The sequence below is a fragment of the Moschus berezovskii genome, chromosome 15, assembly GCF_049115385.1.
Source record: "Moschus berezovskii isolate FMDL1 chromosome 15, NW_MosBer_1.0, whole genome shotgun sequence".
In the NCBI taxonomy this organism is placed as follows: Eukaryota; Metazoa; Chordata; class Mammalia; order Artiodactyla; family Moschidae; genus Moschus; species Moschus berezovskii.
The window spans coordinates 12,701,510-12,717,402 of record NC_142474.1 but is presented as its reverse complement, the minus strand read 5'-3'; the positions used below and the strand labels follow the sequence as shown (position 1 = coordinate 12,717,402).

At 45.8% G+C, this 15,893-nt stretch overlaps 1 protein-coding gene across 10 annotated transcripts in view; it reads right to left on the bottom strand.

Annotated features, from left to right (window-relative positions):
- The window catches only part of PTPRT (protein tyrosine phosphatase receptor type T), a 1,139,542-nt gene that overhangs the window by 169,621 nt on the left and 954,028 nt on the right, over nucleotides 1-15,893 (bottom strand). For all 10 annotated transcript variants that reach the window (XM_088843764.1, XM_088843767.1, XM_088843761.1 and 7 more), the window contains exon 14: nucleotides 6,124-6,259. In XM_088843764.1, the coding sequence (XP_088699890.1) occupies nucleotides 6,124-6,259 (136 nt within the window). The remainder of the gene's footprint in view (nucleotides 1-6,123; nucleotides 6,260-15,893) is intronic.

Sequence of the window (15,893 nt, the reverse complement as noted above, 5' to 3'; positions counted from 1 at the left end):
GAGAGAGAGTAACAGGAGCCTTGCAGGTGAACAGAAATGTCTGGACATTTGATTCAGGGAAATCAAATAGCTTGCACCAAGGCAGAGAACAGGAGAAAATGCTATGAATCTGGGTCACCTCTGTCCTATTCCAGGATTCACTTTTCTACCAGTCTCCACGCACTGCTAGGACAGAAATTAACACCAAGGGGCCTAGAGCCACAGAGCCTGGGTTTGCATTTCAACTGTGCCCAAGACCTTGGCTAACTCATAAAAACCTTTCTGAACCTCAGTTTCCTCTTTTCAAAAAACAGAGTCCTATTTTCTATGATTATTTGTTGACTTAAAATCAGAGTATGGCAGCAGTTCAAATGGAAAACAAATTAGTTAGGTAAGAGTGTGTGTATTGATGGCAGCAGTGCCTTTGGCATATTGGTGATGGGGTTGGAGCTGACTTGGTACACTTGATGGTCATGTGTGAAATGAATATATCTGTTGATATTATATACTATAGTCCTGTTAGAAGGTACAGGAAGTAAAGCCTGTCCCAACCATTAGCTCATTTGATCCTTAGAGCAGCTACCGGAGATTGGCTGCATCTCACAGATGGGAAAGCAAAGGTTGAGCTTTGATACATTGCTTCTCCAAGGTTAGCAGCAGATACATGGGGCTCTAGAGATTCAGACCCAGTTTTTCTATATCCCAGTACACAGCTAACAAGAAGTCTATACTCCTTAGACTGGGAGCTACTGGGAGGCGAAAGTGTTAGGTGCTCAGTCATCGCTGACTCTTTTTGACTCCATGGACTGTAGTCTGCCAGGCTCCTCTATCCATGGAATTGTCCAGGCAAGAATACTGGAAGGCAGACACAGATCACGGAGAATCAAGGTACAGCAAGAGACACACGTTTATCTCAAAGTAGACTCTCGTATCTCAAACTCAAGACACTCCAAATGCACTCATGGGAAAGGTACTATCTGGACAGGCAAAGTATGACTGGCAGTAAGTTTAGGCTGGACCAGGAAGAGCTGGGCAGGGAGAGGAGATGAGGAGATGGGGGTGGATGGAACTGTGTGTGGTGAAGGATTTTAAAACTATCTGCCTAAAATTTGCCTAGTTTCCATTTGAAAAGTAAGAAGGGATGGAGAGGTTCATGTAGAATACACACAAGTCTTGAGGTACAGATCTACCAAATTATCCTGCTTAACCTGGCTCCACGTTTCCCCAATCAGAAGTGTATCACTATGCCTTAAGCCTTGGAGGACCACACTCAAACTTCAGGAAGTGTGTCCCAAGGAATAAACTATGATAGGAAACTTGTAGGCATATGCAACATGTCCATATCCTACAAACAAACATTTCAACATCAAACTTTCCATATGTGAGTGACTAATAAACACCTTTAACCATCAAGATACACTTATTAATGTGGTGGTCCCTAACCTTTTTGGCATCAGGGTCTGGCGTTGTGGAAGAAATTTTTCCATGCTCCAGGAAGGTATGGGGATGGTTTGGGGATGATTTAAGTGAATTACATATATTGTACACTTTATTTCTAAACTGATAACGCTGCTGATCTGACATGTCCATAGTCCAGAGGTTGGGGACCCCTGGTTTAAGGCACTAAGGCTGGAGCTTTCCACCTCAATTTACACTGAAGGCACCCAGGGCTCTGTAACATTAAGCCAAGGGACCAGAGAGGTGGCCTAGCAGCTCCTTGGCTGTCCCTTCCTTTGAGAGAGGATGTCCAAAAATTCGAAGGAAGGAGGTTAGGGAAGAAGGTGACCAGGACTGCAGAGATGACAGTTTTTCTTCATTTCAGGACTCGACAGGGCGCTCATGAAGAGTAAGTGTGTTTTACTACATGATGGCATGCATGAATCCATTCTAGACTGTTTCTGAGGTCTAGATGTGACCAACAAGCCAGGAGAAAAAGATGGAGACATTATACAGTGACAGCCTAAGAATAGATGTTTTGCAATGAGCTTGGTTAGAACCACATGGGTTGTTAACTCTGTCAGCAGGGGCTCCAAGTTCCATCTTAGAATGCTCATGCAACCCTCCAAACATATATAGCCCTTATTCTGCATCATCCTGCATTCAAAGAAGCCCAGTCCAAACAGTCAAAGGCACTATTAAATGAAGTCCAAAGTTTGAATTTGCATCTTTTTCAAACTCGAAGGGAATTCTGTTTGAATGGATCATCAACATCTCACATCTCCTTCTGCAACCTTGCATCTTTCCATGTGCCCTCCAGCCATTACAAAAAACCAAACAACAAAACATTCCTCAGCGTCTGTTGATCTTTCTCTCTCTCTTCCCTTCTCTTTCCCCAGTCTTCTAAATGTAAATTGACTTCACTAAGCCCTTTCCTTGGTAATCTGCATCTTCAGTCCTTTTTAGGCCAGCTTTCTAGTTCAGCATGACACACACCCCACACCTAATATAAGAGAAAGACTCTCTGTGGACAGTGACAGGTAAGCTCCAGGGCCTGGAGGGGGAAACTAGGAGCATCTTAAGTGGACTGGAAACACTTGGCTGCAGTTCTGGGGAAGACTTTGAGTCAGCTGAATCCACTGGGATCGGAGGAAACGGAGCCACCATGCCCAAGTCCATGGAGGTTACAGTGAAGACCCAGCTCAAGCCAGTGCAGGAAGTGTGGCAGGCATTCAACTTCTGAGAGCTCCTGGAAGCAGAAACTAACTCAAGGTCACGAAGGGACACTGAAGAGATGCTGACCCTAGGACTCTGACTTGTGATGGTTCACCTATTATTTGGGGGTTTCTTTCCCTTTAATTATTTATCCCCTTTAGGTGTCTGTGGACAGCATTCCCAGGTGGTACAGTGGAAAGAATCTGCCTGCCATTGCAGGAGACACAGGAGACATGGGTTTGATCCCTGGGTCAGGAAGATCCCCTGGAGGAGGAAATGGCAACCCACTCCAGTATTCTTTCCTAGAGAATCCCATGGACAGAGGAGTCTGGTGGGCTGCCAAGAGTGGGACATCTGGGCAACTGAGCACACAACACACATGGACAGCATTCTGGTGAGCAGTAAGTAAATTAGGCACAGACTCAATTGACTAATGAAGTTTTCCCCATATTTATATATGGGGTTGGGGTCAGAAGAGGGAAAGGAGCCCCTCAAGCTCTTCACTGTCCTTTGGGGCAAGTGGTTAGTGGAAAGAGTTAAACATACCAGGCTTATGTTTCTCTTTTCCTCCTTCTTTCCCTTCTCCACTCCTCCCTTTTCCATTCCCTATACCCATTTGTAAAATAAGACCATGAACTAGGCCAGAAAAATGTCTTATTTTCTCCAAAAGACGCTGTATGTGCAAACGCTGATCGGCACCCCCACCCACCTCCTGGCTCACTGCCATAACATCTGAGATTTGCCTCTTGGGAAGAAATGGTGATCAGGTGATGCCTGTTGATTGGGACTGATGGATAGTTTTGAAAGAACTGACAGCTGATGAAGATACTCAGAAAAGGATAAAACCACACAAAGGGCTCACTTTATTCCTGCTCTCATCCTGAAACCAGAGAGCCCCTTCCTCCCTCCCGGAAAGTCACACATTTCAGAAATAGCTGTTGAGAGGGAAGTGAAATTTCTTCACAAGCTCACAGACGATGGTGACGTGGGTTAAGCCAGGCTTTAGAAAGAGCAAAATTGGAAGAGCATATCTGACTTACAAATCAGTGGCAAAGAATAAGAACCTCCGGGGTCTATCAAAGAGGAATGCAATTCTATTAAATGAGTTACTTTTTTCAAAGAGACTCTTTCAAACTCACTTCTGTCTTTAAAGCATCTGAGACTCTAAGAATGCATCGAGGACCTTATATGTGCAACGTGCTCACTGTCTCCCAGAAAAATCAAACCTCATGTTTGACCTCATCTAATAGCAGCTGGCTTGTCACTGAGACATAACACATAACCTGGCTTCACAGATGATGATGATGACTCTGGGGGATCCTGACCCCCAGTATTAGCATGGACCTTCCTCCTCCCTTGCCTCTCCAACCAGAAAATCAGTAGTTGGATGAGGACCTTAATTCTTCTATCATTCTGCTGGAAGACTCAGGAAAGGAATGATCCTATATAACAGACATGTCAAGAAAGAATAGATCCTGGGACTTCCCTGGTGGTCCAGTGGCTAAGACTCGGTGCTCCCACTGCTGGGGGCCTGGGTTTGATTCCTGGTCAAGGAACATGATCCCACAATCTGTAACTAGAAGATCCTTTTAAGACTGGGTAGTAGTCATAGCGTTAGTCACTCAATCGTGTCTGAACTCTGTGCGACCCCATGGACTGTAGCCCGCCAGGCTCTTCTGTCCGTGGGATTCTCCAGGTAAGAATATTGGAGTGGGCTGCCATTCCCTTCTCCAGGGGATCTTTCCAACCCGGGGACTGAACCCAGTCTTCTGCCTTGCTGGCAGATTCTTTACCATCTGAGCTACAGGGCAGCCAGCTCAATAAATATTTAGAAGAAAAGAAAGAACAGGTCCTACCAATAAGATGTCCTGATTAAAGCAGGTACTGGCTGACTCAGAATGGAACCATGTGACACACAGAGGCATTTTGGGGCCAGAATGGCTAAAAGAAGGCTGATTACTAGTAGATTGGAAATCAATGGCTGGAAATAAGGATGCTGTCTTTATTTTTTTACTTTGTGCATTTATGTTTATGGGACTTCTTAGAGTAGAAGCTGGAATTTGTCTCTGGGGCATTCTGTCCCTTTGTTCTGGGCGGAAGAGTTTCATGAGCTGGTTTTGTTCCAGGGATGGCAGCCACATCCCCAGTCCACATTACTGGGCTTGTCTTGAACTCTGAGTAACCAAACCCAGAGCTTCAGGCTGAGGAGTTAAGCAGTTTGTTGAAGAATATAAATGTAACTCTTTAAACTGGGGGCAGGGCAGGTTGTAGCACATGTCATTATAATGTAGATAAAAGTTTTGTTTGCTTTGGCAGATTGGGGAGTGGGAGGGTGGAGACCAAGATTGGAATCCTGGCATTGAAACTGAGATGGGCAGGAGGCATGGGGACACAGTGGCTAATGTGTGAAGGTGGGAGGACCCCGTATTTAGAAGAACCAGCCCTGCACCCCAGAGACAGTGAGAGCTGATACTCACCCACCTTCCCTGATGCATATTTCCCTTTCCCCTCTGCAACTCCCTGGGTGGTCCTCAAGCCCTGTGAATGCCTGATAAACACACAATGTTGGCATAATGAATTTGGGGGATCAGGAAGGAACCTGGATCCTGGCTTTCATGAGCAACGCATGCAATACGAGATAACTGTGCCTTGACCAGAGGCGCCGGGAGGATATCCTGCTGAGAGGTGACAAGCACCAACAATCCAGCAGGGAAGGTTTTATGGGACATGTAGTAAGAAGGACGGAGAAGGCAATGGCAAGCCACTCCAGTACTCTTGCCTAAAAAATCCCATGGATGGAGGAGCCTCGTAGGCTGCAGTCCGTGGGGTCGCTAAGGGTCGGACACAACTGAGCGAATTCACTTTCACTTTTCACTTTCACACATTGGAGAAGGAAATGGCAACCCACTCCAGTGTTCTTGCCTGGAGAATCCCAGGGACGGGGGAGCCTGGTGGGCTTCCGTCTATGGGGTCACACAGAGTCGGACACGACTGAAGTGACTTAGCAGCAGTAGCAGTAGCAGTAGGAAGGAGACTTCCCTGCGGGCTGTCACACTATCGGAGGCTCTACCCTTTGATGCAGAGGCACACTGTTCCTTGACCAAAGACAAACGGGGATGGATGAAGGTGAAAGAAATGAAGCACTGCTTTCCTGCGTCTGTCTTTGTAGGCTCATCTGTGTCCCTGCGGCTCCCCCATAATCCTGATGATGTGACCAATCACAACAGAGCAGCTATCTCTGAGGAGCATCGTACACCAAGAACAGCTGCCCCGGAAGACACTGGCCATCCTGCGGCTGCTCACCAAGCAGGCAGCACATGCCCTTCGGACATCAACACGATGAACCACAACTGGCCCCAAATTTCAGGACCTCAACAGCTGTACCAGAAGGGCCCTGCTCAGAAGTGGTCAGCAGAGAAAGGCCTTGGCCATATGGTGGTGCTGGGGCTGCTTGGGGTTGGCAGAGTCTGCCGGGCAGCAACCCGCACTCACCTCCTCTTGATGGTGAGTGTCACGCCCAGGAGGATGATGGTGAACATGAGGAGCCCAGCGATCACGCCGGCCATCTTCACCGTGTTGTCCGCCTGCTTCTCCGGCTCCACAGTGTTGGAGTTCTGAGTGGACGCACCTTGGAGGCAAAGGTAAAAAGGAAAGGTATTGAAAAGGCTCACATAGACGGCTAGACACAATCATAGTGACCACAGCTTCCATTTACTGAGCGCTAACTATGTGCCAGGCACTGTGCTGAGGTCGCTACACACACTGACCCAATTAGACACTTTTGAGCATTAATTCCTCGTGAGGTTGGGGTTATTATCATAGCCTTTTTTTGCAGATGAAGAAATTGAGGTGCAGAGAAACTGAGCGAACTGCCCAAGCTTACACAACTACCGTGCTGGAGGCACCCTTCTCCTCCCTCATGAGATCAAGCAGATGACTTTTATCCCTCATACCATTCTGTCCCTAGGATCAAACCATGGGACTGCAGTTTGATCCTTAGGCTCATGGAATTATTCCAAACTCTGCTTAATTCTTTCAGGTAAATGGTGAAAACAACAGCCTTATGTAAGGGGAGCACAACTGAAATCACTAGATTTGTAAAGATAGAAACATAATGCTTTCATTTTGCTCCTTATATGAAACAAAAGGTAGGGAAGAAATTTAGTGCATTAAAGAGAACTGCTTTGGATTCAGAAAACACTTAAATCTGCTAAGTCCATTTTTGAAATTTAATGTTGATGTTATCAGCTCTGCCAGTATTCACTCACAACTCAATTCCACGTCAAGGAAAACTGGGAACTGGGTGCTTACTACATCCTCAGCCCTGTGCTGAGCTGTTTCATGGATCCAGCTTGGACAATCCTTGCAAATGTTCCCCGAAGTATCTATGGATTGTTCCATTTTATAGATGAGAAAACAAAGGAACTAGCTAAAAGTCATGTGGCTGATAAAGCTCAGAGCCAGGATTTTATTGGTTTTTTGACTCCAAGTCTAGGTTTCAGAAGTCAGAAGCCTTGAGTTCAATTTTCAAGTCCCCTAGTCCCCCAATCCTACTTCTCCCAGACAACCACTTGTTAAGGCCATAGCAACAGTCAGGAGCCAGAGAATGCCTAAGCCTGGCCTCTTCATGCAGTGACCTGGGGACAGAGGCAACTTCTCATTCCAGATATCTGTGTGAACCTTCTGGAGTGTGGTCCAGGATTAACACCACTGCGAATTCCTCCCAAGGATGCCAACTCTGCATGAGGCAGCTGAAGTCCAAAGCATCCTTTCCCTGACCCATCCCTACTTTTCTACCAACCTCAGCACCAGCTCATCCTTTATCAGTGACACTGCCCTCCCTGGTTGCCCCAGGAGACTTCCTCTCCAAATTCTGCTAACACTCTGGAACACTTGGTGCATCTCAGTGTGCTGATATTATTAGTTCTTTGTTTCCCATCCGTCTCCTTCAGGGGTCTGCAAGTTCCTTGGGGGCAAGAGGAATTTGTCTTTGTTTCCTCCTGTCGGTGCAGGGTCTGGCTTGTAACGCGTGCTCCCTTAGTGTCTGTGGTGGTTTAATGTTTAGCTGAGGGGATGACAGCTCTCCCCACACACATTTGTTCTCACGAAGCCAAATTGAGTTTCTCCTTTTTTTCGAGCCCTGTGTTCACAGAACTCGGCTGAGTTGAAGGGATACTAATGCCCACAAGCTATGATTCTGATTCTCCAAACTCACAGACGTTTCACCACAGCCCATCAGCACGTCCCCTCCTCCCGCAGTATGCGGTTCCTTTACTACAGCACTTTCCCCAGACTCTCTTATAACTTAGAAAAGCTGGGTTGACTCTGTCTCCAAGACTAAGAGCAGAGACAGTCCCAGTCACGGCTCTGAAGTCACTGTCTCCACAGGCCTTCCCCTCATCCTGCTGCTTCACAGATGATGGGTGAGCGATACAAGGGCGAGTGGGCCGCAGCCGTTTGCCTCATTCGTTCAGTCATTCACTAATTGGCTACTGAGCACCCGTGCTCTGTGTGCCCAGCTAAGACATTTATGGGGTCAGAGCTCCTTCTCCTGGCAGGACTTTCAAGTAAGGGATTTTATTCAGTTCCCCTCACCAGCTAAAGACAAAAACCCAACTCATCACATTGTAGGATGGTCTGAGCAGGCTCTGCCTATCAACTCCACCAAAGAACTCCTGGCAGAGTTGGCCGACATTTTAGTATGGGGTTGGGGATGGGGGTGCAGTAAAAAGGTGATTCAAGAGGGAGGGGATATATGAATACATATAGCTGGTTCACTTTGTTGCACAGCAAAAACTAACATGATGTTGTAAAGCAACTGTATGCTGATTAAAAAAAAAGGAAATTAGAAGGGAAATAGATGTTTATGGTAATTTAAGCTTGGAAGATACTCTACAAGAGGAGGAAGTCAAAATGCAGGTCTGAAGCTCTTAAAGGAGGTCTAAGCCGGAGTTAAGAATGTGTGAGTCATATGCACATAGATGACATCTGAAGCATGGGGGTTGATGAAGTCAGCCGGGGAAAGAATGAAGAGTGGATGGAGAACATGGTCCAGATAGAGACTTGAGGGTGTGTGATATTTAGTGAGTGGGCAGAGGAAGACAAGCCTGCATAGGAGGCAGAGAAGGAGTGGACAGACAAGTGAGAAAACAGAAACAGGAGAGTATAGAGCCAGGGGAAGAGGGGGTTTCAAGAAGGCAGGAGCAAGTGACTATGTCAAATGCTGCTCCTAGGATAGAATCTAGCTCTCTACCCAAAGGAAACTGAAGATCTTGGATGAGTATTAGAAAACCTTTCCCAAGTAAACTCCCAAGATGTTCCTAAACAGAAGCACCTTCGGTGGTGGCCGTGAATCAACAATGGAACACACCCGAGGGTCACAGACAACCATGCAAGACATTCAGAGAGGCCATCTGAAAGGCCATAGCCCAGCGGTTTAGACAAATTCCATGAGTTCAGCTCACAGACATCAGAACTGAAATCCCAGACTCTGCACAGTGAGGTTATCAGGAATAGCTATGCTTGGCTAGTCCAACTAGAACTCTAGATACAGGAATTGCCCCAGGACATGGCAAATTCTACTTTCCCTTCAGCATCCTTTTCAGGGCACTGGCTTGAGCCACCAGAGATGTGTCCCTCTGTTCACAAGGAAAGCCTGTTGACAGTGTCTGAGGGCAACACAGGTGTGGAGGAACTGGCTTTGGGACCAAAGGCCAGACAGCATTTACCTGTGGTTCCTGCCTCTGCAAGAAAGAAGATGGGGACAGAGTCAGAATGGGCTAGTCCTGCCCCCATGGCAGACTCAGGAGCATGTCCACAGGGCTCACATTGTAAGTACAGGTGAGAACCTGCAATTGGACTTACATCAGGGTTGACTAAAGATGGGATCTCCTAGCAAAGCAACCGGCTCTTTTAGGCAGGTACTAAGCACCTCATCAAATGGAAGCTCAGTTATGACTATTTTTAAAAATTCAGCCTAAACATCAATCCACTGAAAAAAGAAAGTGAAAGTGCTTGTCACTCAGTCTTGTCTGACTCTTTGCAACACCACGGACTGTAGCCCGCCAGGGTCCTCTGTCCATGGAATTCTCCAGTCAACAATTCTGGATGTGGGTAGCCATTCTCTTCTCCAGGGGATCTCCCCAACCCAGGGATCAAACTTGGATCTCCTGCATTGCAGGCAGATCCTTTACCATCTGAGCCACCAGGGAAGTCTATTTTCACCAATCCATTACTAGGTGACAAAAAAATGTGCTAATAAGCCCTTTTTATACATTAAGTCATTTAATCTTCACAAAATCTGACACAGAAGATGCTAGTTTTATTTTCCCTTTTATTTAGATTAGGAAACTCCACAAATGGGTGAAGTGGCTTTTCCAAAGCCATATACTTGGCTTTCAGTTTCCGAGCTGAAATTCTTTGTGCAAGGCTCACTCTCTGTCATTTGAATGAACTGTCGTTGATGCAGTTACTGTTTAGTAAATACCAGCTCTGGGTCCCCATCTGACTCAGTGACCAGAAATCCAAAGGGGAACTGGAAGCCCATCAGTAAGATGGTAACTGCATTACTCTTGCCCTAAGCTCACTCTTTTCATGAGAGTCAAACACAGTATCAGTCCCTCATCCCTATGAAGCTCTGTCTCTGGCCCTGGGTGACTTCTGTCTACTAAGTGGGACTGGGAGTCTGAGAATGGAGAGGGGAGGGGTTTGGATGCATCCTTGTCATCTCTGCCCCCTACTGGAAACCAACCCAAGAATAGTTCAAGTAAATCAGAACTGGCAAGTAGGTGCCAGGTGGTAGATGTATCCAATGGGAGTAGCTTCAAGGCTCTACATGAGTCCCCAGTGTGATGCACTCATCAAAAAGAATCTTGTGAACTCTGATGCACTGAGAAGAGACTTGTTTCCAACACAAGGTTGCCCAGCCTCACACCCCTGCCAGCTGTGCCCTCCCTACTCTGAGCACTCCTGAAGGCCACACAGTCCTCTAAGAGCAGCTGCCACTGCCCCCTGCCCTTGACTCTTTCCACTTGAGCTACAGTGGCTCAGAATCCAGTCCCTTCCTAGCTCCTGCTCAGAGTTCACATCTGGCTTTCAATGTGATACCTATCGACTCCTGCATATGGAAACCTGACACCCAAGGCGGGGCTCTATAAAGAATCTGCCTGCAATGTGGGAGATCTGGATTTGATCCTTGGCTTGGGAAGATCCCCTCGAAAAGAGAAAGGCAGATTCTTTACCAGCTGAGCCACACTCTTAAATGCTTAGCCAAGCCCTTAATACCCCGCTTTCATGGGATGCTGGCCTTTCTTCTCTACTTACAGACCGCACCTTCCACCTCAACCCAGTATTCCTCGATTACAGTGACACTCATGCTCTGAGTGAAAGCCTCCCTGTTATCCTTAGAGCCATGAGACTTCAGTTGGACTCCACCCCCCAAACCCCATGTTAGCCACAATGGCAGGAGAATGTGTCACCAACCATGAAAGGCTCTGTCTGGGCACTCAGTGTGCTCCCCAGCAAGCATAAGGGACTACGTGACCTCGTACACCCCTTCTGAGGATGAAATGCTATGGTTTGATGGGCTCGGTCAAAAGCAAGGGGTTTTGAATTAGAAATATATGAGCTTGCACCTGGATTCCATCACGAACTAGTTATGTGACCTTGATCAAAGTTGTTAACCACAGCATGATTTGATACCCTCTTGATGAAACTGTGAAACAGGAGAGTGAAAAAACTGACTTAAAACTCAACATTCAAAAAATGAAGAAAATGGCATCTGGTCCCATCACTTCATGGCAAATACATAGGGAAACAATGGAAACAGTGATCAACTTATTTTTTTGGGCTCCACAGTCACTGCAGATGGTGACTGCAGCCATGAAATTAAAAGATACTTGCTCCTTGGAAGAAATGCTATGACAAACCAAGATAGCATATTAAAAAGCAGAGACATCACTTTGCCAACAAAGGTTCGGACAGTCAAAGCTACGGTTTTTCCAGTAGTCATGTATGGATGTGAGAGTCAGACCATAAAGAAGGCTGAGAGCCAAAGAATTGATGCTTTTGAACTGCAGTGTTGGAAAAGACTCTTGAGAGTCCCTCGGACTTCAAGGAGATCAAACCAGTCAATCCTAAAGAAAATCGGTCCTGAATATTTATTGGAAGGATTGATGCTGATGCTCTAATACTTTGGCCACCTGATGCGAAGAGCCGACTCATTAGAAAAAACCCTGATGTTGGGAAAGATTGAAGGCAGGAGAAGGGGACAACAGAGGACAAGATGGTTGGATGGCATCACCAACTCAATGGACATGAGTTTGAGTAAGCTCTGGGAGATGGTGAAGGACAGGGAAGCCTGGAGTGCTGCAGTCCATGGGGTCACAAAGAGTCAGATATGACTGAGCGACTTAACAACAGAGTTCACAGGGATCTCCTAGGGATCCAATGTAAAAATGGAGGTAAAAACACTTGATAAGCTCTGAGAATCTTCCCATTGATGTGGCATCATGATGGCATGATCTTAGGACTGGTTCCAGGAGGTAGCATGGTTTCTTGTGTCTGTAAAATGTAGTTGCACAGCGGGGGTTGGGGTGTTGCCTCCTTGTAACATGCTGCTAAGGTTCATCCTTAGGGTGAAGGCAGGCAGAGTCTCTGGAGGAATGCCCTTATCTTTTCTCCTCTAGGCAAGACCAGTATCAGGTTTCCATCCAGATGACTTCATGGCAGCAATAACTTAATTTGGCAACAAGGGATTAATAATTCTTTCTCCAAGTACTCTCACTCACTATAGCCCTAATTCTATAGTTTTACTTCAGAGAATTTCCCCTGTAAAGATATGGAGCAAAAAATAGAAGTTGCAGATAAAGAACATCTAATTGCAACTGATAAAACCAAGCAAACCCCAGTGGATGCATAACCCATGCTGGTGATCATTGCTGAAGGCAAAGAAAGAAAGCTAGCTCTTGGGGACACAATTCCTAAAAGCTCCAGTCTTTCAAACACACAGTTGCCTCTTCACTATCCAAGGGCATTTATCCCCACATCTTACTGAGCTGGCATCTTACTTATGCCCATCTATTTAATGACTTCTTTTGTTGAAGAGTTTTTCTTTCTTTTCTCTGGCGTTTCATGCATCTGGCACCCAGTAGAGAAAACCTTTGAAATTCTGACTCTGAGATGTTACCTCTATGCCAGCAAAGGTTTCAAGCATGGCAGGTATCTCTGATTATGGGGGTTTTTGCCAAGAGGAGGCAGGGGAAAGATGGGGAAGCTGGGCAGGTTTCTGGCTCTTCCAGAGTCAGGCATGCATCATCTTCCTTCTGACTTTTCCTGGAAGTGAATTCTCAGAACGGTAGACTATTTTTAAGATGGAATGGAAGTCCACGATAGGAAAGAAGTTGGTAGGAAAGCATCTGGATACTTCATTAGCTTCAAGCCTCTATTCTTTACAAATTGCATCCCAAGGCATTGAGAGCATTTGTAATTGTGATCATGAAGTACTTTGGCAGTCTCTGAGGACGGAAACTGTAGCAAACAGGAGGGGTGCAAGAAGCCTGGGGAGAAACAAATGCTGTTGTTGACTTTTTTTTTAATGGAAAAATGCAGATTCCAGATATTTCACACAAGTGTGATGTTGATACAGGAACAAATATAGACTGGATGATTAAATCAGATTATTTTTTCCCCTTACCATTTACTAAAGGAGGGACTAATCACTAGAAATGAGCATGGGCTCCACATCAGTCAGCATCCAACCAGGAAAAAGGAAACTGCTCCAAACATTTAAACCAGAGTGAATTTACTAGACAACTGGGTACCCAGAGATCAGGAGAGGATGGTGAGGCAACCCAGAAGGTAGCAACCTCAGGGGCCATTACCCAGCCCAGATTAGAGAGACAAAGGCTCTTCAGAGCCCAGAGGTCAGGACCACCCTACAGAAGCTGGGACTCCAGTGGACCTATGGGAGGCTGGAGCCACAGAGAGGACATGGTCACTTCCAAAGAAGGGACCTGAGGCCAAGAGGCAGAAGGCTTCTCTTTCCTCTCGCTCTACAACCCTTGTCTCCTCCTGGCCACGTCCAAACACTTGTTGACATGGGGCCCAGGAAACACAGCCTATAGGGGTCACCTGCACAGCAGGGGGAAGCAAAGGATGGATGTGAGGCCAGATGGCTCCAGGGCCAGCATGAGCTTCCTACTTCCTGTCACTACGGGATGCTTAGGTTCACCCCATTGCCGCTTTTGAGAGGTGTCTGGACTTGTGATTCAGGAAAAATGTCCAGTACTGTGTCTTCACAGCAGCATAGTCCTGGCCAAGGTGCAGAAATAGTGACTGGCTTTCAGGACAGCCAGGTGTTTGGGTTGTATCCAGAAGGTGGTAAAAGTGGAGTCTGGACATCTGATCACACATGTAAAACAGCAGTGTTATTAATAATAAAGAGCTAACACGTATTTGGAGCTTCCACTATGAGTCAGGCTGCTGTGTTAAGCCCTTTCCATATGCTATCCCTTTTACCACCCTATGAAGCAGGTTTTACTGGTATACCCATTTCAGAGATGGGGAAACTGAGACTCAGAGAGACTCAAGTAGCAAGAGAAGCAAGTGGCAGAGATGGGATTTGAACCCCGGCAGTCTGGTACAGAGTTTATCCTCTTTAAACCACTTTTCTCTTCTGCCATTTCCTCAATAAACAGGGAAAAGAATTGTTCACCAGAGAAATCTGGTTGTCTTTTCTCAAACACCTGGAAGAAAGAATCAGACTGTTTCTTTAGAGGATCTAGAATCTTATTGTGACCAGCCAGACTAAGACGTTGCTGTATTTATGGCCATCTCTGCTGAGTTGGCCACCCTCTGTGTCCTAAAGTTCTATTTCATACCTGCTTTTCTTGAAGATTATCTCCCCTCATGCCCTTCCAGCAATATATCACATTCTAATATCTAAGGGATGGATGAACATGTCATGCGAATCTTGTTATATGGGCCAAATTATACAGACTTTGCTCAAATGATATTTAAACTTGACCTTTTTAACTTAAGTTTCCCCATCCTTTTCACTTTCCTTGTACATCAACCACCATCTCCAAGCACTTCATACATTGAGTTTAGTTTTATTATTAATCTCTGGGCTTTCTCTATAATATCTTTCTTGATATTTAGCAATCCAAGCATGCCATATAATCCCACAGGGAGACAAGCAAACTCAAGTTTAGGCGGCTGTTTTCTGCTTTATATCCAATACTCTTTCCTTTGATCTCATGATGACTAATTTTTAAAAACTGCTGACTGCTCTCCCCCACACCTCAGAACAGTGCCCCCCCGCAACTAGATCTGGCTGATAATGGACTACTTGAGAAGAATTATTCCATCATTCTTCCAAGTGACATCACCTAGGATGTTTCTCAAGTAATAAATAAATTGCCTCAATTCATCATATGACAGTAATTGCTTTTAGCCAAGATTTAACTCAGAGTCAATGTCAAGTAGCTAGAAAACACTACAGACACTCAGGTTCTTCAAAGACAGCTCTACCCTTGCTGGGGAAGACCATTTAATGAGTACTGAGTTAACTGTAAAGTAGATACAGGTTTCTAATATCCCAGACCCCCTCAATATTACCTAGCCAGGCTAAAGAAGTTGGAATTGACTTCACAACCTATACAACTAAAACTGCTAAATATTGCTGACAGAGGTTGACCTTTTTTTTCAGCCTTAAATGAAGGTGAGCACTCTGTGAGAAGGCAATAGCTTTAATTGATTGTTTGAAAGCATTCCGGCCACTCAAATAAATGGTTCCTCAAGCACTGATTCTGCTTGGTTCCATGCATCTCCTGATCTGTGTTTCCAGGTGGACCTTGTTTTACATAGCAAATGCTCTGTGAAGGTCAGATTCTAATTCAGTTACAGACAGTAGGAAAGTGGCTATAGAAGATCTTTGCGGTGAATCTCTTCTGGGTGCAAGTAAACTCCTTTATGCTAAGAATGTTTCATGCATTTAGGATTTAGCATGACAGACTTACTTAAGAGCAGTCGTGCCTGGTTGACACCAGCTATGGTCATTATTGACACAGAGCTTGGAAGGCAAGCCCTTTCAAGGGCTTCACCATCAGTGGGCTGAGAAACCCTTTCTACTTTCTTAAAGTCTCAACTGTTCCCTCTTGTGCCCAGGGGAGTTGTAGAGCATGAGTTGGACCCGAGCCTGTGGCCAGACAAGGACCCTAAGCACTGGCTGAATTTGGGGGTGACACTTCTAAGAAGCCAGA